The sequence below is a fragment of the Mixophyes fleayi genome, chromosome 12 (assembly GCF_038048845.1).
Source record: "Mixophyes fleayi isolate aMixFle1 chromosome 12, aMixFle1.hap1, whole genome shotgun sequence".
Classification (NCBI taxonomy): Eukaryota; Metazoa; Chordata; class Amphibia; order Anura; family Limnodynastidae; genus Mixophyes; species Mixophyes fleayi.
Window position 1 is genome coordinate 73,535,453 of NC_134413.1, and position 21,282 is coordinate 73,556,734.

General features: G+C 41.0%; 1 protein-coding gene across 2 annotated transcripts in view; it reads left to right on the top strand.

Annotated features, from left to right (window-relative positions):
• Positions 1–21,282, top strand: part of NTRK1 (neurotrophic receptor tyrosine kinase 1) — a 111,801-nt gene that overhangs the window by 56,497 nt on the left and 34,022 nt on the right. For both annotated transcript variants that reach the window (XM_075193377.1, XM_075193376.1), the window contains exons 2-6: positions 4,668–4,742; positions 6,246–6,317; positions 18,021–18,089; positions 19,212–19,366; positions 19,736–19,878. In XM_075193377.1, coding sequence (XP_075049478.1) covers positions 4,714–4,742; positions 6,246–6,317; positions 18,021–18,089; positions 19,212–19,366; positions 19,736–19,878 — 468 coding nt within the window. In that variant the 5' untranslated portion in view covers positions 4,668–4,713. The remainder of the gene's footprint in view (positions 1–4,667; positions 4,743–6,245; positions 6,318–18,020; positions 18,090–19,211; positions 19,367–19,735; positions 19,879–21,282) is intronic.

Below are 21,282 nucleotides of genomic sequence, written 5' to 3' on the forward strand. Positions count from 1 at the left end.
GAGGGGCCTCCTCCCTCTGGTATATCGCTTCCACTTGTGCTTACTAAACTCTCCGAGACCTGGAAACAGTTCAACAGTAAATACTATCAGCAATGCCAAGGACATTGTAAATAACTGAGAGGGATTTAATGCATTAATATTTGATAGTGTGTTGTTTAACGTAACATGTTTACATGCGGCAATTGAATTTTATTAAATACGCCGTTCACATTAAAGCGAGAACTTGGATTTGTTTAACGGTTACCATATATGCTCGAATATAGGACCGCTTTTCCGTCTGTTTGGTTTACAAGTTGTTGTCCTGAATGGCAAGAACACAACGCATTTCGTTGGCTTGTCTGGATAAAACAATGAACTCACGCGTCACTACCAGCGATTCGGCAGCTTTACTTTCTTGAGATTCTTAAAGGGGAACTCAAGAAAATACAATATTGTTTTCTAGGCAGATTTGATTAGATTTGATGCAAACAAATATCTGCTATGCAGATGCAATATCAGCCAATGAATAGGTCTAAGTGTAATTGGTGCCATATCCAAAGGTAATAAAATATTAATGGACGATAAAAAAATAAGAGAAGGTGGAGTTCCCCTTTAATACTAGGCACAGAATGAAATGAGCATGCAAAAAAAAATGCACAGTGCTGATTGGTTGATTCCTGCGCAGGGGCGGAGCCAGTGCAGTCAAAGCAACTCAGTCTCAGCTTTTTGACCTGTATCACACCCTATCAGGACACTGTACTGAATACGAGGGGGGGTTCCAATATTTCTAATGGAGTGTAAGCTGCATTGGTAGGTCAGGTAACAACGTTCATGGTTCATACATGACAATGACAATGTTGGGATTTAGTGGTCTGTTAACAAACACTAACCCCACGTAGATATAGAAAAGACCCTCTTACTATAAATTATCATGGATCCCATCTATTTGGCAGCCAGTAATGATTGTTTTGACAGAAGAATAATTCAAGCCATAATTTGTGTGTGTGTGTGTGTGTGATACTCAGTATCCATTAATCTGACACCATGTTTTCATCTGTCTGATTGCAGTCCTTAGTAGATGCAATCTCTGGAAGGTGATAAAAAAAGGGTAACCCCTCTCTGTAGATGTAGAGAGATGACCTCATGCTGTAAGCTGACACCCACTTCATTAACAGCACGCACTTTAGGAGTGGGTGTTATCGGTGGGATGGGGGGAGAGCAGTGGGGGGGTGAAATGTAATATCTGTCTGAGAGTCATGTCATCTGTCTATCCATGTACACAAACAGCGATGGGAGAGCGGGGGGTTCTGGGAAATATAGTACACAGAGGATTTAAATGAAGACATCAGGGATCACATTCCGCATACAAAACAAGTCAAACGCAAAGGAGTAGCTGTCCTTATGGTCCGAATAAGACCAAGTACTGAGAATTACATTCACCATACATAGCAAGAGAAGTTATACTATGTAGCTATTCTTATGGTTAGAATGAGAACAGATACTTGGAATTACATCCTGAATACAGAACAAGAGAAGTTATTCTATGTAGCTGTCCTTATGGTCAGAATGAGAACAGATACTTGGAATTACATCCATAATACAGAACAAGAGAAGTTATACTATGTAGTTGTCCTTATGGTCAGAATGAGAACAGATACTTGGAATTACATCCATAATATAGAACAAGAGAAGTTATACTATGTAGCTGTCCTTATGTTCACAATGAGAACAGATACTTAGAATTACATCCATAATATAGAACAAGAGAAGTTATACTATGTAGCTGTCCTTATGTTCAGAATGAGAACAGATACATGGAATTACATCCATAATATAGAACAAGAGAAGTTATACTATGTAGCTGGCCTTATGGTCACAATATGAACAGGTACTTGGAATTACATCCATAATACAGAACAAGAGAAGTTATACTATGTAGCTGTCCTTATGTTCACAATGAGAACAGGTACTTGGAATTACATCCATAATACAGAACAAGAGAAGTTATACTATGTAGCTGTCCTTATGTTCAGAATGAGAACAGGTACTTGGAATTACATCCACAATACAGAACAAGAGAAGTTATACTATGTAGCTGGTCTTATGGTCACAATAAGAACAGGTACTTGGAATTACATCCCAATACAGAACAAGAGAAGTTATACTATGTAGCTGTCCTTATGGTTAGAATGAGATCAGATACTTGGAATTACATCCACCATACAAAACAAGAGAAGTGGCACTGTGTAGTTGTCTATACCAAATAAGAGGGAGGGGAAACTGGGAAAGCATGTGATCACTTCAGCATGCTGCACTATTCTGCAATGTTCATGTGACATCTCCTAGAGACAGGACTTATAACGCTCTGCTGCCGTTAATAACGCATGCACCACACCACAGGTCCTCTATAAAAACCAGACTGATTTTCACATTCCTGATACCTGGGGATATGAAGGGCTCTTTTTTTGGCAGCGTATTGGAATAAATATCCATTTTATTCATTTGAATTAAACATGGACAAAGAAGAAACATAAATACTTAGCCATGACTCCGGCTTTGGTTATTGGAAGCTATCTATGCGGAATCATGTACGTCCGTGTTAACAAATTATATTAAGAAGATGCGCGGACTGGGAGAGTTTATTTGGACTCTATCGGACCCGGGTGACCGGGATCTGGGAGTCACATTGCTTGGGGGATGCTGGTAATTTGTGATTGTCATTTCTCATTAGACCTCTGGGGGTCTCCTCTTCAAAGGATTGTTAGATCTCAACCGCTGACCAAAGGACAATTCCTTGAAAACAATTGTGCAGCTGGTATGAATATAGACCCCCTAAGGGACGAAGCAATGTTCAAGGTGGTCTTCACTAGAGCTTCTGGCTAATGCAGTGTTTTACACTTGTCTGCAACGTGGGTGGCCCTGGTTTAAGACATATTATTGACATGCCAGTCATATGTCTATAGGGTACTGTCAATACCAAGTAGGAATCACAGCAATACGGACAGCCTCATACCTATGGGGTTAGGCACATCCTACTGTAATTAGTAAGCATCTTATAATTCACTAACGAGCTCCCTTATTAAAAAGTTGAGTGCTTTTATACCATACTTGCCAACTCTCCCAGAATGTCCGGGAGACTCCCAAACTCCGGGTAGGTCTCCCGGACTCCCGGGAGAGCAGGCAAGTATCCCGCATACGGCAACTTACTCGTAAAAATGATGCGATTAGTGTTGAATCGCGTCATTTTGGCCCCGCCCCCGCGACAGAATGGCGTTTTTGTTGTGGGGCTGGGGCCAAATGATGCGATTGACCCCCTCCCGCCCTCCAACGTGCCCCACCCCCTCCCGCCCTCCAACCACGCCTCCTGCTCGGGATCTCCCGGAATTCACTTTTCAAAGGTCGGCAACTATGATAAATTTTATACAGGTCATGGATTTCCAAGGTGACTTGTGATATCCGTAATAATTGACCTTAGAGGATGCGTTATTCCTTATAATACACACTGAAGTGCTGACATTAGAACTCACCGATTATACGTGATGACATCGGAACTGACCACGTATTATAATACTATTTACAGGAGTTTATATATATATATATATATATATATATATATATATATATATATATATATATATATATATATATATATATATATTAGCATTGCTTGTGCATTATATAGCTAATATGGTTTTCAATTATCCAGAAAAACCTGGGTTATAGTAAGTCGAATAACAAATAATGACACATTTGTTACATTCAAACGGCATTAGTAATTTGCCAATTTCCACATGTACTGTACAGTACAAGTTCCATTTTGGCAAACCGTAAACATTGTCATCCGTGCATGTGTAAAATGTCAATGTATTATCTATGTACATAACAGTGCTAACCATTAAGCATGGTGGCTCAGTGGTTAGCACTTCTGACTCACAGCACTGGGGTCATGAGTTTGATTCCCGACCATGATCTTATCTGTGTGGAGTTTGTGTGGGCTTCCTCCGGGTGCTTTGGTTTCCTCCCACGTTCCAAAAACATACTGGCAGGTTAATTGGCTGCTATTGACCCTCCTCTCCCTCTCTCTCAGTATGTATGTCAGGGAATTTAGACTGTAAGCTCCAATGGGGCAGGGACTGATGTGAATGAGTTCTCTGTACAGCGCTGCGGAATTAGTGGCGCTATATAAATAAATAGATGACGATGATACACTGTGATGTTGTTAGTTTGCTACTTTGTGATGTTCGTAGATGCCTATAGTAAACTGCTTTTCTTCTCCAAGGTTATCATGATTTGTTTACACGTCTATAAATTAAAGCACTTGTATTTCCGTTTACACAAATCTTGTGTCGCTTTTGCAAATTTGACAAATAGGGATTCATGGTGGTAATATTGGTTTAACTATCCAGCACCAAAATTAGGCCAGGGAAATAAAACCGTATGGGCAGACGATTCTATGGCGATACCTTTAGAACATCCTTCTCTAATGATGCTAATTTACATCGGCAGGGCTGTAGCAGTCAAATAAAGGTGAAGGATTTTGCTCAGTGAAGCTTCACAATATAATGACCCAGGCTGTGTACTGGAGGTGACATTGTGTTTGTAGACATTTAGGGGCCTTGAGGGTCTCTGACTCCACTTCCACAGGGGGATCCTTAAACTTTGATTGATGTGCGTGTTTTATTCAACAGTGTTATCGAGAACCAGAAGGACTTGTTGAACTTAACTCGGGTCGACATGAAGAACTTCAGAGAGCTGAAGAATCTGTGAGTACTCAACTCTCTGTTTTGCTCCTTACTTGTCTCCGGGTGGAGAGACATTCATTTTTCTTGTCATCAGCTCTTTGATTGCCACAAGGGGAACGAAAGACAGATGATTCAGGAAGTGTGAGGAACAAGGATATGACCTTGAGCCTGGGGTGAGGCGAGTAGAGAGTATAATTGGAGGCAAGATGGGGAACAAGTTCACTAGGGCATCCCCAACTTCCTTACAGCGGATGTGATACAGTCATGGCGCTCATAAGTCATTGTCAACCCTGACGGTTATTTATTGTTTATTAAAGTAGCGTTAATATATTTTTATAACTGTTTCAGCAGCCGGTTTGTTTTATGAGCACTCCCTTGCGATCTCCTATCGTCTGTTATCAACGTCAACAGTACGAGAAACATTTTGTATCTGCTCACCTGGGGCCTGAGTCATTAAGCGAGAATAAAAAGGAGTAGATCTGCTCCTGGACAAAACCATGTTACAATGCAAGGGGTGCAAATTAGTTTATTATATTGCACTTAAAGAAAATACTGGCTGTTTTTTGTCGTGAGGCGCACAAATACTATTACATTATATTTTTACACTGAAATTTAAAGTTGATTTAGGACACGCTCTACTCCAATTATAAATCTGTCCCCACATTTTAAATTTACCTCCCCCTCCAATGCAACATGGTTTTGCCCAGGTGCAAATTTACTTCCTTTTTTTTTTTCAAATAAATCAGGCCCCTGGTGTTAACACCTAGGGCCTGATTCATTAAGGATCTTAATTTAAGAAACTTCTTATTTCAGTCTCCTGGACAAAACCATGTTACAATGCAAGGGATGCAAATTAGTATTCTGTTTTGCACATAAGTTAAATACTGACTGTTTTTTCATGTAGCACACAAATATCAACTTTAAATTTCAGTGTACAAATAAGTTATCAATTTTTTGTGTGCTACATGAAAAAACAGGCAGTATTTAACTTATGTGCTAAACAGAATACTAATTTGCACCCCTTGCATTGTAACATGGTTTTGTCCAGGAGACTGAAATAAGAAGTTTCTTAAGTTAAGATCCTTAGTGCATCAGGCCCCTAGTTCACAGGAACATGCTACTGTGGATTGAATTTAAGTGCCTTTAATTCAGGGACTAAAAATGAATGGCTTATCATAGATAAAAACATAATGGGGAATCCAAATATTATAATTAGTTTTTCTTCTGCCGACTGAAAAAGGACATTGTTGTTACCTATCTATTTGTGCGCTGGAGAATTCTTTAGACCGATGTCAAGTGAGTTTGAAAAGATATCAGTCTGTACTAACCCTGTTGATGACGTTGTTTTAATAAGACTGTTTGCAGCCTTGTCTATGTTGTATATGTAAGACTACAATATGTACCACGTCATACAATACCATATATGTCATCACGTGACAATTTTTGCTCATTCCATTATTAATATAAAGAGAGAATAAAACGTGTTTTACTGCTGCCTATAACTATGTTTTTGTCTCTGCACAGGACCATTTCAAACACTGGGTTGAAGCATATTTCGGAAGATGCTTTTCTGATGAACCCTCGCATGACTCACATGTAAGTAAAGTCCTGTGTTCTCCCCCCGAACAACAATCGTGTCTTATATACAGAGAAGAAAGCTATGGTTCTCTCCTCGTTTTACCTTTAAGTATATAGTGGTCGGTTTAACCTGTCCAATAACGATCCAATTGAATTTGATGGGATTATTATTGCAGGCATTGGAGATAATTTTGGGACCACATAGTATCACAATATTGCTACAGATAACTGTGTGTATGACCAATATAATATATGTGCCATTTTAATAGTGATTAATCAGTAGGTACTCACATTTTTTTCACCTGCTTAACTCAGTCACACTAGAGACAAAAAAATCAGGCAAGATTAATTATATAGGGGTTGCAGACTAAATCAGTGTTCTAGAAAAAGCTGATTTGATTGCAAGTGTGTGTTTAGTGGTTAAGTATAAAGGAAGCATTAAATTATTATAGTTATAAACATTAATTTACATAGGGCCAGCATACTACACAGCAAATTACAATTAGGAACAAACGCTGTAATAGAAGACATAAGAAGATCCTGCTCGCACACTAAGGGATATATTTACTCAACTGCAGGCTTGAAAAAGTGGAGATGTTGCCCATAGCAACCAATCAGATTCTAGTTGTCATTTATTTAGTACATTCTACAAAATGACAGCTAGAATCTGATTGGTCGCTATAGGCAACATCTCCACTTTTCCAAACCCGCAGTTTAGTAAATATACTCCTTAAATGAGCTCTTTGTGCTTCTTACCTGAGCAGGCGTTGGTGAGGGGAAGTGACACCTTGAGTTCGTGTCAGACTAAGAGTCTGGCGCTGAGTTGTGACATCATAGCCCAGCGCCACACTCCCAACCAATCAGCAACGTGGATGAGCAGCTTCACAGGTAACAAGCTGCTCCATATCAGCTCTTGGTGTTGAGTGTGGGGGCCCACGGGGGCATTATAAACACTGAATGAATGATATAATTTTACTCATTCAGCGTTTTAGGCATACCCTACATCCTGGCACCCTAGGTGCGCCTAATGGTAGGGCATGTCCTGTTTGCAAGAGCCTGCTGACAAGCCTAAGCAGCCCACTATGGCACAGGATTGACTGAAACCTTCCACAGCTGTGTTGGGGAGGGAAGTAGAAGCACAGACCTTTTCCCTTAGATGGGGAGGGATTAAATAAAAGTATTTATTTGTAGGGCGTACTGGTCCTTCAATGAGATTTTAGAACAGAAATGTCCAAATGTACTAAGAACATACTTGCCTACTTTCGGAAACTTGTTTCCGGGAGAGGGGCGTGACTGGAGGGCGGGAGGGAGCGGGACGCGGCCAAATGCTTCATTTTCGCCCACGCAACAGAAATGCCTTTTTTCGCGGGGGGGGGGGGGGGGGAGGCAAAGTGACGCGATTCACCGAGAATCGCGTCATTTTGGTACGCAGTAGTGGGATGCGGGAGATTTGTCAGCTCTACTGGGAGTCCGTGAGACCGAACCCGAATTTCAGGAGTCTCCCGGACATTCTGGGAGAGTTGGCGAGTATGACTAAGAGGGGACAGGACCGTGGATGATAAATCTGAGACTGGTGTCACATTTTGAAAGTTACCTTTTCCAGTCTTAAAAAAAACTATGTGTACGGAAGCTGCCAGACATTGGTTTAGTGACACGCAGCTTTTATATGGAAATCTAGTTTCCCTGTCACACGGTGAACTGTGAACGCACTACAGGGGAGATTGGCCTCGATGTGCCGCCGGCACATCACCGCACCTTGCCGGAATCTTCGGTCATTTTTCCTTGAACCTCTATGAGGAGAAACTATTTCAGCCCAAACATGGGCGTTATGCGTCTCCGCGGACTGTTCCGGAGACACATTGCCCATTACATGTAGATTTCAAATTTAATGCCGTGTGTCACGTTTTCTGACTGGAAAAACACATTGTTCCAAAAGGCCGATGTGACACTGGCCTGCTTGAGCTCCAGCAATACTGTAGATTACCTGGAACAATAGACCCCCTCCTTCCTACCCCCATTCCGCCATATTACTTCCTGTCACTGATTATCTCCTCTGAGCAGCCCTGAGAGGCTTTCTGCTTAGTTAGCCTGATTTCGTCTTGTCATTAATAAAACGGCTTATTGAGCACTTGTTTTGCTGTTGTTTTTTTAAAAAGTTATTAAGTGTTCTCCTGGAGCGTTCCTAATTGCCGAAGAGCGTTTCTGGCAAGGCCACGCGGTGCTAATGGAATTCTCACCGATGAGGTGATTTGGATGGGTAATTAAAAAAAAATAAAACGATGGCCTTATTTTAAGGTTTGATGGGAATGTGTTTCTCGTAGGTAGGCATTTTCGGCTCCTTTGGGTGCTGTGTTTCTCCTCTAGTGAAGGTACCTGCTGCTTCCTGCATTATTTTTCGTCCATCTTGCTGGTAAATCTGGAGATTAGCAAAACTACTTTGTCCATCACGGGGCCCCGTTTTTTTCTTTTTAAGCGAAGCTTTATTGCATTGTAAGTTACAACATAAATATGGGTTTGAGGATCAAGGAAGTGTAAGAGGTAGCAAGAAAAAAGTCTGCAGATGACCAAAGCAGATAATGCTCATTATTATTGCGTTAGCCTCTTGCTAATGAGTGTTGGACAGTGGTGGCCCTTGGCCTCAGAAAGGGGCCCCACATTACCTCATCAGATCTGAGCACAAACAGTGGGTTATCCTATGGCTGGCTAGTCATTAATTAAACCACCCCCCCTAATGGTCCCGATTTTTGGGGGACAGTTGTCGACAAAGCACCCAAGAAGAGTGGAGATTACCGATATGTGGGTGTGGCCTTGTGGGCGTGGCTGGTGCATCGCGTGCACATCGAGTAGACATAATTAGTCCCAATTTCTGACCTGCAAAGTTATCTGCTACTACATAGACTGTGAATGCTTTGTTATCTAGTCATTAAATCTTTGACCCTCATGGGCTTTTGTTCCTTTAAGGTGGAAAAAAATAAAAAGGAAAAAATATGCTTAAAATTAGTTAAAATTTGATAAAAAAAAAAATTAAAAACATTTATTCCTTAAAAATGCTTTATTTAAAGAAGAAAATATTTTAAAAAAAATTCCCTTTGAAAAATGTTGCCATTATCTCTGCATAAAAAGTACATTTTGGGGTTTGCAGACCAAGGGGTATATTTACTAAAGTGCGGGTTTCAAAAAGTGGAGATGTTGCCTATAGCAACCAATCAGATTCTAGCTGTCATTTATTTAGCGCATTCTACAAAATGACAGCTAGAATCTGATTGATTGCTATAGGCAACATCTCCACTTTTTCAAACCCGCAGTTTAGTAAATCTAGCCCCAAGATGAATGTGCCTGTGTACCCCCAAAGCAGGCAACACCTCAGCCCTCTCCAAAAAGGCCATAAAATCAGATTTCTTTATTTTTGTGACAGGAATTCATGGGTCCATTATCTCCTGTGAACCATGCAATATGGATACTTAAATGGATTGTTAAAAATGCTAATAATGCATAAAAAATAACATTTTCTGTACATCATATTAAAGTAAAGTCAACTAATTCGAACATTTTCATCTCTGACATGTTCCAACTGGTGATAGTGACGGAGCCGTGGGCAATTAAACAATATTTGGACGACATTAATGTGTTGGGGATAAAAGAGACAGCGAAATAAAAAAATACAAAAACGTTCCACCATTTTGTCAAACATGAATAATCAGCTCAACCTAAGATGAGGTAAATAAATGTTTGTTTTTAGATAGCGGATTCCATAGAAACTAGGACATCAAATAAAAGACAGTTGCAATCAATCATCTCAATTGCAAATGACAAAAGCATAAACAGACGACGTGAGGTCACAGAAGGTCCTGTCACTTAGAGAGTCCGCGATAAAAGGAAGTTAAGTTCTGTGGGATGCGTTGTCATGCCACAAAGGCCGGTCATCTGTGGCTCATTATACACTGTGTTTATTTATTTTGCAGTTGTTGTTTTATATTTGTGTTTTTTGTCTTGTTCTACTGCATCATTGTTTTCCTTTGTTTGGCTTTTCAGTTCCCGTTGTTGATGTTGTTGTTGGCGTCTTGCCCTTAAACGGGGGGGGACCTTGATCTAGGGTCCAGGCCATGATTTACTATCAGATGATTTTCAAATTTCAAAACACAACATGACCTCTGAACAGACCTGAAATCATTCCAATAACTGTATGATACTCGGAGCACCAATTTTTTTTTAGATGTATTCTTCAGGGGTGCGAGTAAGAGCAAACTGGCTCCTGAATGCAACTATATTTAGGAATGGAGTACCATAAAGCCAGGTTTATACAGTGTATAGTAGTGGCACAGGGATAGAACACTATCATTGTGTCAAATTGTCTCTGAGGAACTAACAGTGAGAGTAACCATGGTGACTGTAGTGCCTTACTGTGAGAGTAACCATGGTGACAGTAGTAACTAACAGTGAGAGTAACCATGGTGACCTTAGTAACTAACAGTGAGAGTAACCATGGTGACTGTAGTAACTAACAGTGAGAGTAACCATAGTGAGCTTAGTAACTAACAGTGAGAGTAACCATGGTGACTGTAGTAACTAACAGTGAGAGTAACCATGGTGACTGTAGTAACTAACAGTGAGAGTAACCATAGTGACCTTAGTAACTAACAGTGAGAGTAACCATGGTGACTGTAGTAACTAAAAGTGAGAGTAACCATGGTGACTGTAGTAACTAACAGTGAGAGTAACCATGGTGACTGTAGTAACTAAAAGTGAGAGTAACCATGGTGACTGTAGTAACTAACAGTGAGAGTAACCATGGTGACTGTAGTAACTAACAGTGAGAGTAACCATGGTGACTGTAGTAACTAACAGTGAGAGTAACCATGGTGACTGTAGTAACTAAAAGTGAGAGTAACCATGGTGACTGTAGTGACTAACAGTGAGAGTAACCATAGTGACCTTAGTAACTAACAGTGAGAGTAACCATGGTGACTGTAGTAACTAACAGTGAGAGTAACCATGGTGACCTTAGTAACTAACAGTGAGAGTAACCATGGTGACTGTAGTAACTAACAGTGAGAGTAACCATGGTGACTGTAGTAACTAACAGTGAGAGTAACCATGGTGACTGTAGTAACTAACAGTGAGAGTAACCATAGTGACCTTAGTAACTAACAGTGAGAGTAACCATGGTGACTGTAGTGACTAACAGTGAGAGTAACCATGGTGACTGTAGTAACTAACAGTGAGAGTAACCATGGTGACCTTAGTAACTAACAGTGAGAGTAACCATGGTGACCTTAGTAACTAACAGTGAGAGTAACCATGGTAACTTAGTAACTTACAGTGACAGCAGGGACAAACGCAGGATTTGTAGAGGGGGGGTTTCCACACCACGCCGCCAGTGGGCGTGACCAGCATGCATGTGGGTGTGGCTATAATTTTAGACAGTGCTTAGCTGCTCTCCAACCCTTCCTATCCCCATAATATACATGGGCAATGCTGTGTGCATTACTGTTAGGTGCACGCAGCTCTCCCTTTTCAAGCAGAGCCGTGTGAAGCTGGGGCAGGGTCCAACCACCTCAATTATACAGTGCCCCAGGCTTGGAGGGGGGTTTCCGGGCACTAGAAACCCCCCCCCCTCGGTTTGCCTATGGACAGTAACCATGGTGGCATTTTGCTAGTCGCTGACCACTCCTATAGTCAGACCCCAAAACAAGCACCACATAAGGATGTGATATCTGCAAAATATTGCTACTTACAGCAGTGAGACTGAGAGTAAAATCAGTAGTCGCTTTGTGGGAAATAAAAAGCTTTTAATTATGAAGAGAGTAGTACCTGGGTCTATTTTCCCAGACATGCAGCTCTTTAGCTAACACTCACATCTGTTAATCAGTGTGATAAAGACATTTGATCTGCTCACAGACATCACCTCCCTGAGAAGGGATAACACCCATCCTACACGTGGTCCCTGACTGACATCTAGCATGTATGAGCTACTCTCTTATTCCTGCACCAGCTGTAGTTATAAGTCTGTAGAAAGTGGCTGATAAAGAGATCACGTTACAGCCAGGATTCTGCTCTGCATTAACGTTTGTCTAAGTAGTAAATCTCTTGACTGGGAAATATAAGATAATAAAATATTATGAGAACATAAACACTGCATCTGTTGCCAAGAATTCTTGGGGTGAAGGGTCCCTGTTATAACGTCCCGGTTGGACACCGCACTGGGTTATTGATTCAGCCTTCTACCTAGTGTGTAACGAAGGACTTCTATGAAACGGCTTCTCTGCCAATCAAAATATTATTGCAGGTACCCTTCCCATCATGGAAGGGGACCCGCAGTAATGTACACGCCATCAATCACTTGGACATCCCATCCAGGAATCCCTAATCTCAAGGGCCAGTCCCAGGTTTTTAAGGGCCATCCCTGGAATGTTTTATCCCTGGGAAAGTCTTCATTTTTCAGTATTTACGAACGCACAGTATAACTCCACTTTTTGTGCATATTGCATGCAATTCTCACTGTTCTGTTCTTAGGGGTTTATTTAACAAGCGGTGAAGAGGCAAAAAATGTCTGCGTAAAGGCTGGCAAAAGGCTCTTTCACTTGTTTTTAACAAGGGTTGGGCAGCACGGCGGCTTAGTGGTTAGCACTTCTGCCTCACAGCACTGGGGTCATTGGTTCGATTCCCGACCATGGCCTTATCTGTGTGGAGTTTGTATGTTCTCCCAGTGTTTGTGTGGGTTTCCTCCGGGTGCTCCGGTTTCCTCCTACATTCCAAAAACATACTAGTAGGTTAATTGGCTGCTATCAAATTGACCCTAGTCTGTCTGTGTGTACGTTAGGGAATTTATACTGTAAGCTCCAAAGGGGCAGGGACTGATGTGAGTGAGTTCTCTGTACAGCGCTGCGGAATTAGTGGCGCTATATAAATAGCTGATGATGACGAAGGGTTAGATTTCTCTGGCCTGGACCCCATTACTGGGCCTTATCACTGCCCCTAGTGTCGGTACATGTCTTTTACAATGGAATCCAGCTAAAAAGCTTCATAGATGAGGGAAGGTATTTCATTAAGCGCAGGGAGATTTGCAAAAGACTTGCCCATATCTAGTATTGTGCTTGTACTTATACCAGTTCTGTTAATCTTAATCTTAGGACGGCATTAACAGAAAGCGAGAATGTAGAAAAATAATTAAATCAATAATTTTTTTCAATGGGGCTATTGCCCCCCCCTCCCATGGGACTAAACAGCAGTAAGTAACTATCATTGGTCGCAGTGACAGCTGAATATCTCTCAGCAGCTACATCGATAGAATAATGTTATATGGCAGCAATATGTCATTTTTCAATAAAATAAAAAATGAAAGCCGTGAAAGTTTGATAAATAGGTCTCCTTTTTGTTAGTCATATAAAGTTAGTCTAATCACCTTAAGCCAGTGGTCAGGGAACAGGGGTAAATTACCCCAAATGGGGTAAAAATGAAATTCCCTAAGGGTAGTGCTGCCGATTCACATGCTGTCAGCTGGATTGTAGACCCCTTTAAATGTCAAATTGCTGTTGTACCAGAAGAGCCTCAAGGGTTGGCAGAGGCACTTCTTGAGCTTCGATGTAATAATGAAGCACGTATTGCATTTGAAAACAAAGCAGATCTGTCATATTTTTGGATGTCAACAGCTGCAAAGACATCAAAATTGCACATGAGGAGGAAATCAAAAAGTTGCTGCCTTTTGCAACAACCTACCTTTGCCAACAAGGATTTTCCACTCTAACGAACATAAAAACAAAGCAGAGAAATCGATTGGTCGGTGAAGACTGTATCCAAATTGCTCTGCCATCAAAATGCCCCAATATTGATGTTCTCGTATCTAAAATGAAGCAACATAATTTCTCCAAAACCTGAAGTTTTGAAGTTGAAGCTTTCAAAGAAATTTTGAATAGATTCAATAAAATTTTGAATTCCAATAATTATTAATATATGATTTCCTTCCTTTCAAATCAAGGGGGTAACGTCGGCGTATCTAAATACACTTGGGGGTAAAAGGTAAAAAAGTTCCCTGATTCCTGCCTTAAGCAAAAAAACAAATGACTGTAAAAAAAATGAGTAGCTTGGTGTTAGACGGGCACGTTTGTGTTTTTGCAGGCAGTGTGGGGCAGGACGGACCTCAGCGCCATAAATGACAGTGAAAAGCGATTCGCGTCAGATGTCTCGCTGGCTGAAATCGATGCTTACAGCAGAATACTATCTCTCAGCAGCTGGGTACAGGAGGGACTGAGCGTGGGGACTGACAGCCGACGCTCATTTTCACTCCCCTGTGGCCAATCATTGACCTGACAAGAGCTGATATCTATCCATCCCCACCACCCAGGGCTGTGTGCAAATGATCCTTGGGGTGTAGCCACGTGCCATTGTTATTTGCAGCTGCTTGGATCTGTCGTCACCCAGATAAATGCTGCCAATACTGACAGCGAGTCGACATTGAACACCGAATTCCATGTATAAGATATATGTTTAATGTGCTTTAATGCCATATATTTATATCTGCCACAATAATTGAGGCAGCCTTTTTTGAACTGACCTAATGTTTATGCTCATCAGCTCCCTAGAAATCAGTGACATCACTCAGGTACTTGGTGACTAATAATTGCAAGGCGCTAAAGAGCCTATTTAATTCAATTATCTTATCGCTGAAATAAGTGTAACTCTTTATCACTGTGAGATTTATTGCCTGTGATTCTGTTAGGCTGCTGGTCTGATCATCAACCCACAGAACTAGATGACGGAGGTTTTCACCTATAGCAGCCGCCTTTCCCTTAGAGCTTGATGCGCTCACCGGTACTTAGATGCCCCCAGGACTTAGCTCCAGATGTAGTGTGGGTTGGTGATACAGACAACAGCGGCGGGCCAGGAGACTGGGTAGAAATCAGCGGATAGTCAAACGATAGCCAAGGTCAAGGGTCACAGGCAAACAGGGTAGTCAATAAACACGTCAAAGGTTGGGGTCACAGGCAAGGTAGCGGAGTCCAAGGTACAGGCCAAAAGGGTCAGGGTCGCGAGCAAACAGGCAGAGTCCAAAGTCCAGGCAGGGGTCATACACAGAAAATTCAGCAGAGTATCCACAGGACAGGGTACAACAAACAGGAGCAGGTTTGCAAGACTGGGTCAGAAGCGCTATAACCGGCAGGGAAGCTCAGGCCTCACCGCCTTAAGTACACAGAGCAACCAATCAGGGCTAAGCCCTGTAACAATACAGATGCCTGGATTAATTAATCAAAGCCACATTAATCAGCCCACAGGCTGGGGAGATTTCCACGCCTGCGCCCGGCTGTCTTGTTTGCCGGGGTGCACTGTGCAGGGAATCGCCGTCCGCCCATTGTCCTGGCAATGGTCGGACCAGCTGGCGGAAGTGACGTCCCGGTCACTAAGGAGAGGGCCGGGACGCTCAGCGGGGCAATAGCTGATTCACAACGGTGCCCGTGGCCGCCGCGACTCTTAACAGATTCAATATTATTTTAGTATGGCTCAGTTGCCACAGCAAAAACTGTCCAGGTAGATACCATTTAGTATCCCCTGTCTTGTTCTCATGGGGGCTTGACTTTAAACCAATCTGGACTGAAATAAAAAATAATTTGCATGATCAATAAATAATGTTTTTCACTTCCGGCCTTCCGTTAATGCTATTTTGAGATTTGTACCTCCATAAGACTTGCTGAATAGTCTTCATGCAAACACCATTTTATTAGGGCTTTTCTCCCTTTGATAAATTATTTCCTCATTCCTAGTGCATTGAGAGGCAGCGTTCTCAACAAAGTGTGCCCAGTCCACAAAATGGCTGCCTCCGCGCAGTGTAGGTGACACGATATAAAATAAATTCAAAATATGTTGAGAAATTAAGCGTTTTGCCTAGAATGGAACAATCAAGGAGAAATAAACCTTAGTTATATAGAGGGATTATATATTACATACTTCATACTGTCCTATTTTGTGGATGGGGCAGGGCTTACGCTGTAGTGGGTGATGCTTTGTCAGAAAGTGGGTGTGGTTGGTCAGAAAGTGGGTGGGGAAGGGAGGGGTCTGTGTGAATTGTGGGTGTGGTTTTGGCAGACGGAACATCATTTGTACCGAATTTGCCAGGATAAATGTTGAGAGGTATGATATTACCGTTAAAATAGATTAAAGTATAAAGAAAGAGTCATGAATAAATGCATTGGTAACATTTGCTATGCAGGTATCTATACCTGCCAACATTCCTAATTTTCCTGGGGTTGTCCTGATTTCCAACGATCAATTGGGGCATGTCTCCCTAGAAAACGGGTGTGGTCCCATGTGAAAGAGGTGTGGTTTGGGCAGATCAGGTGCAGCTTTTCGAGTCCAGAATATTGAGCTATGGATGTATACAAAATGAGAGCTGTCAATAGGTTCCAAACACTAGGTAATTACTTCACAAAGTATTCAGTCTATTTTAAAGTTCAACCAGAGACAGACATTATCTCTATCAAGGCATCAGGGAATTAGCATAGGCTGGGTACACACTACAGGTTTTTCAGCTGATTATCGGCCAATCACACAATAAACGACCGTTTGGCCCGATATCGCATTAGTGTGTACGCTTCAACGATGAACGATTATCATTCCAAATCACATTGTATCGTTTCATTTGATTTTTAAACCCAACTGAAAATCTTGTTCAGCGATGGAACAATTTGGTTCCAATCCTGCAGTGTGTAAGCATTCAGGACCGGCAGTGTCCATAGATCTCTATGCAGTGTGCAGAGTCACCATCTTTTCAGCCGATGGTTATGACAGATGAAGAGCACAGATCTGACGGTAATTTGTGTAAAACGTGTACACAGGAATCGGCTGCTGATCGGGACTTTTTTTTTCTTTTAATCATTGATAAAGTCATTAAGGATATCGCATAGGGAGAAGTTTTGTATATTGTGTACCCAGCCTTACAGAGATGGACTATAAAATGACATTAGTCTATATGCACAGATAACACTCAGGTATTGCTGACCAGTTTTACATCAAGTGATCAGAGACATAATGGGGGAGATCTTTCCATTGAAATAATTGCATGGAGTATTTCTAAATCAGTCTTGTAGGCCCACGGGTAGGCTTTCTTTCGCCCCTCTTGGTATTTTGACCAGACAATTAAGCTGGGTACACACCCCAGAAATTTCGACCAACATTTTATGCCGAGCGATTTTACATGCGATCGATGGTCCGATCGCTCGGTCCATGGACTGCATACACACTAGCCTTGTTTAGGACGATAAAGGGAAGAGCGGACGTCCCTTTAGCGACTTTTTACAGCCATGTTGTCGTGAGCAATGACTGTAATTTCGTACTCACTGTTGTGGATCGGTCGGAAGTTTATACACACTACACAGCGGAAACGAGATTGGAACGAAAATATTAAATGGTACGACCAACCAAATGAGGCGACAATCGTCCATTTGGGCAGACTTTCGACCATCGTGTCACTGCACACACTGACCCGACTTTTGAACGAGCGGTCGTATGTTGGCTGTTTGAGCCTATTATTGGATGAAAACAGTGTAGTGTGTACCCAGCTTTAGACAGTGCTGGTATGATGACGATGAGATCATGGTGCAGGTTTGGTTTCAGCACAATATATTGTTACACCACCACCTTTAACTGTCCTGCTTTCAATCCCACAAATACTGCAAAAAAAAGATCTGCTTAAAATCACGTTGAAGCTAATTTCTCTTCTTCTGTCAACAGTAACCTGTCTTCTAACTCTCTGGTCTCGCTGTCATGGAAAACGTTCTACAGTCTACCTCTCCAGGAGTTGTAGGTCAACCTTTCTCTCAACATAACAATTACTCTGTGTCTGTTTAATCTGTATCTGAAGACATTGTCTAGAATGTGCTAGATAAATAATAGAATCTGACTGGTTGCTAAGGGCAACAACTCCACTCTGTCTCTTTAGAATGTTTGATATATCTACCCCTTAAGCTTTTATCTAGGAAATGTGTTCTAAACGAACCAAAATACACATTCTATTTTCCAACTATGTATTAAGAAAATAATGAATGTAATATTTTATATTTCACTACATTTAAACTATGTCTGGTTCAGCTAGGTCATATCCCAATGTATAATGTTTATTTTTAGTTACACCATCAAATAAAACATATTATTCTTCTATAACATATTGTAAGCACAGTCATTTTAACTAATAACCATTAATGACATTTGGCTATAGGAACAGGTCACGGTTAAACATTGGAGGATAAATTTATCAAGCTGCAGGTTTAAAAATGTGGAGATGTTGCCTATAGCAACCAATCAGATTGTAGCTGTCATTTTATAGAATGTACTCAATAAATGACAGCTAGAATCTGACTGGTTGCTATAGGCAACATCTCCACTTTTTCACACCCGCAACTTGATAAATTTACCCCTGGGTGTTATTTTAGCTTGCAGATTAGTTGAAAAGGACAACATGTGATAATATTAATGCCAAAGGTGATAATATTAGTCTGCAGATGGAATATTTAAGGCCAGTATTAAGGTTAATGCAAGTTTTACTTATCTTCTTTCCTAAGTGAAAATACAATGTATTACTTACCTTCAGATGCCCAGTGCAGTTCCCCTCTCTTCTACTACTCCTACTACTGTCTATTTTATTTTAGATATTAGGTCACCTAATTAGAATTAGTCTTTAATTTCTTTAGGTTAAAATTCATGCTTACATTAGGCCTTAGTCTATGACAAGGTTTCTCAATTCTCTCCTATGTACCCGTAACAGGCTGTGTGTGGAGAGTTTCTTCTTTGGGGATTATTACCATCCCTATCAATTAGACTAATTCACCTTTTACTTTGTTGAGAGTTGGGGTTCCTTGAGGGTTGAGAAGTTTAACCATGGTGTGATCTTCAACTCTCCTGATGCTTGACTATCCCCTCTTCCAGAGTCCTGACTGAAAATCCTTTCCAGTGTTCCTGTGAAATGCGTTGGATTCAGATCCGTAGGGACGAAGGCTGGGCTGACCTCGGAAACCAATCTCTAAGCTGCTGGATGGACAATGTGGAGATTTTCATAGAGGACGCAAACATCACTCAGTGTGGTATGTGTCCCATTTCTCTCTGGATAGTATAACAACTAGAGATTAATAGAAACCTTAAAACTTTACATCAATAAACTAGTTATATTTAGTATAAAAGTAATTTACTAGACAATATGTCAAATGTCATACTGCTTTGTTGGATTAAGTCGAGCCAAGTTGAAGCTCCAGTTTGTTTAGAATATCGCTCAATTTTCAATCTTTCATAAATGAAAGAAAAGTCCATGAGGGATTTGTAAATCTAAATAGTCCTCCCCCAGGTCTGATTATCTTATTATTTTAGATATATGCTTTTACATCATGAAGCTGGAAGCTGAAACATATGACCACCAAGCTTAATCCATTGACACGTTGCGTTGTGTTTGTCACTAGATCGACCGGATGTCTACATTACGGAACAAAACCTCACAGTTCTGCAAGGGGATAATCTAACTCTTCAGTGTAATGTAGCTGGTGAGCCCAGGCCGACAGCCACCTGGATTTTACCAGATGTCAATCCTCAGAACGAAATTGAGGTAAGTAGGGGATGAAATTCAATATGGCGCTGGTTCAATCCAAAGTTTAAATTGCTTTTATGTGTCTTGTATTAAGACTATGAAGGAAAGCTATGAAGTCCACTGCAGACCTGTCTAGCCAGCATTGTGTTGGTGCTGGGTCAACCCTTTATAAAAAAAAATTAAAAGAGAGCCCCTTCCCTTATATAACGGTCTTCCATCCACCCTACATCTCTTTATTTCCAGTTTCCTGTCTTAGCTAGAGCCAGGATTCCGTTCTACAACATATATGCTGAAATGAGAATCATGGATCATAGAGTAGTTTTGGGCAACATAATTGGGAAGATAGTAGTAGACTATAGAGGGGCGGTGGAAAAGGTCTCAGAAACATCTACAATTAATAAAACAAATAAATTAATAAAATCATCTTTGTATAAGGGACTCCAACCCTACATTTGTATTAAGGGATGAATGTATAAAAATGTCCTTGCTCTAGAACGTTACCTTACTTGCGGAGCTCGCCATTATCCATTTATCTCCTCCAAGAGCTCTCAGTGAGTATTATTGAGATTTAATAGTCCTATCACAATACAATACTTTAGGGACAATGTCTAGAGGTCAATTCCAGAAAGGACTGGAAAAATGACAGATAGAAGACAAAGAGATTGGAGGTGCTATGAGTTTACTAATAGCCTTTACAGAGGGATAATATAATACTATGTCAGAATTTCCACCCAACTGTGCTCAATTATGGAAAGAACATTTTAGGTTTAAAGCTCCTTTAACTGAAAAATACTACACACAATGCTTTAAAAACCTATAATGAGAGTACTAATTCTCTGTTAACAACGGAATATTTTACGAGACAGAATGTGCCTACACATAGATCTATTGCTTTGAATTGGATTTGGCTTTGTCCTTCAGATAATACATTTACTGGGGCTCACAAGGTAGAGCCCATTTGATCTTTCAGTTCCAATGTGAGGGAATTGAAAGCCCAAACAGGGCTCCACTACTCAGACGCCAGACCACTTGTGTGCACCCAAGTGCAGAGGCCTTTGGAGCTATTAGTAGATATGTATCACTGGCTTCTCACCCCATGAAATCTTTATTTTGCTATTTGCCCAATAGTTACACCCTTGTGGAGAGGGTTATATGTAATCTGAAAACTTTTAAAACCATAGACAATATGTTATGTAAAATGTTTGGCCATTCCTCAACCTTATGGAGTCATGGAGTCCAAGAAGGGAGTCCATGAACTCATGAAATCCAAGAAGGGAGTCCATGAACTCATGAAATCCAAGAAGGGAGTCCATGAACTCATGAAATCCAAGAAGGGAGTCCATGAACTCATGAAATCCAAGAAGGGAGTCCATGAACTCATGAAATCCAAGAAGGGAGTCCATGAACTCATGAAGTCCAAGA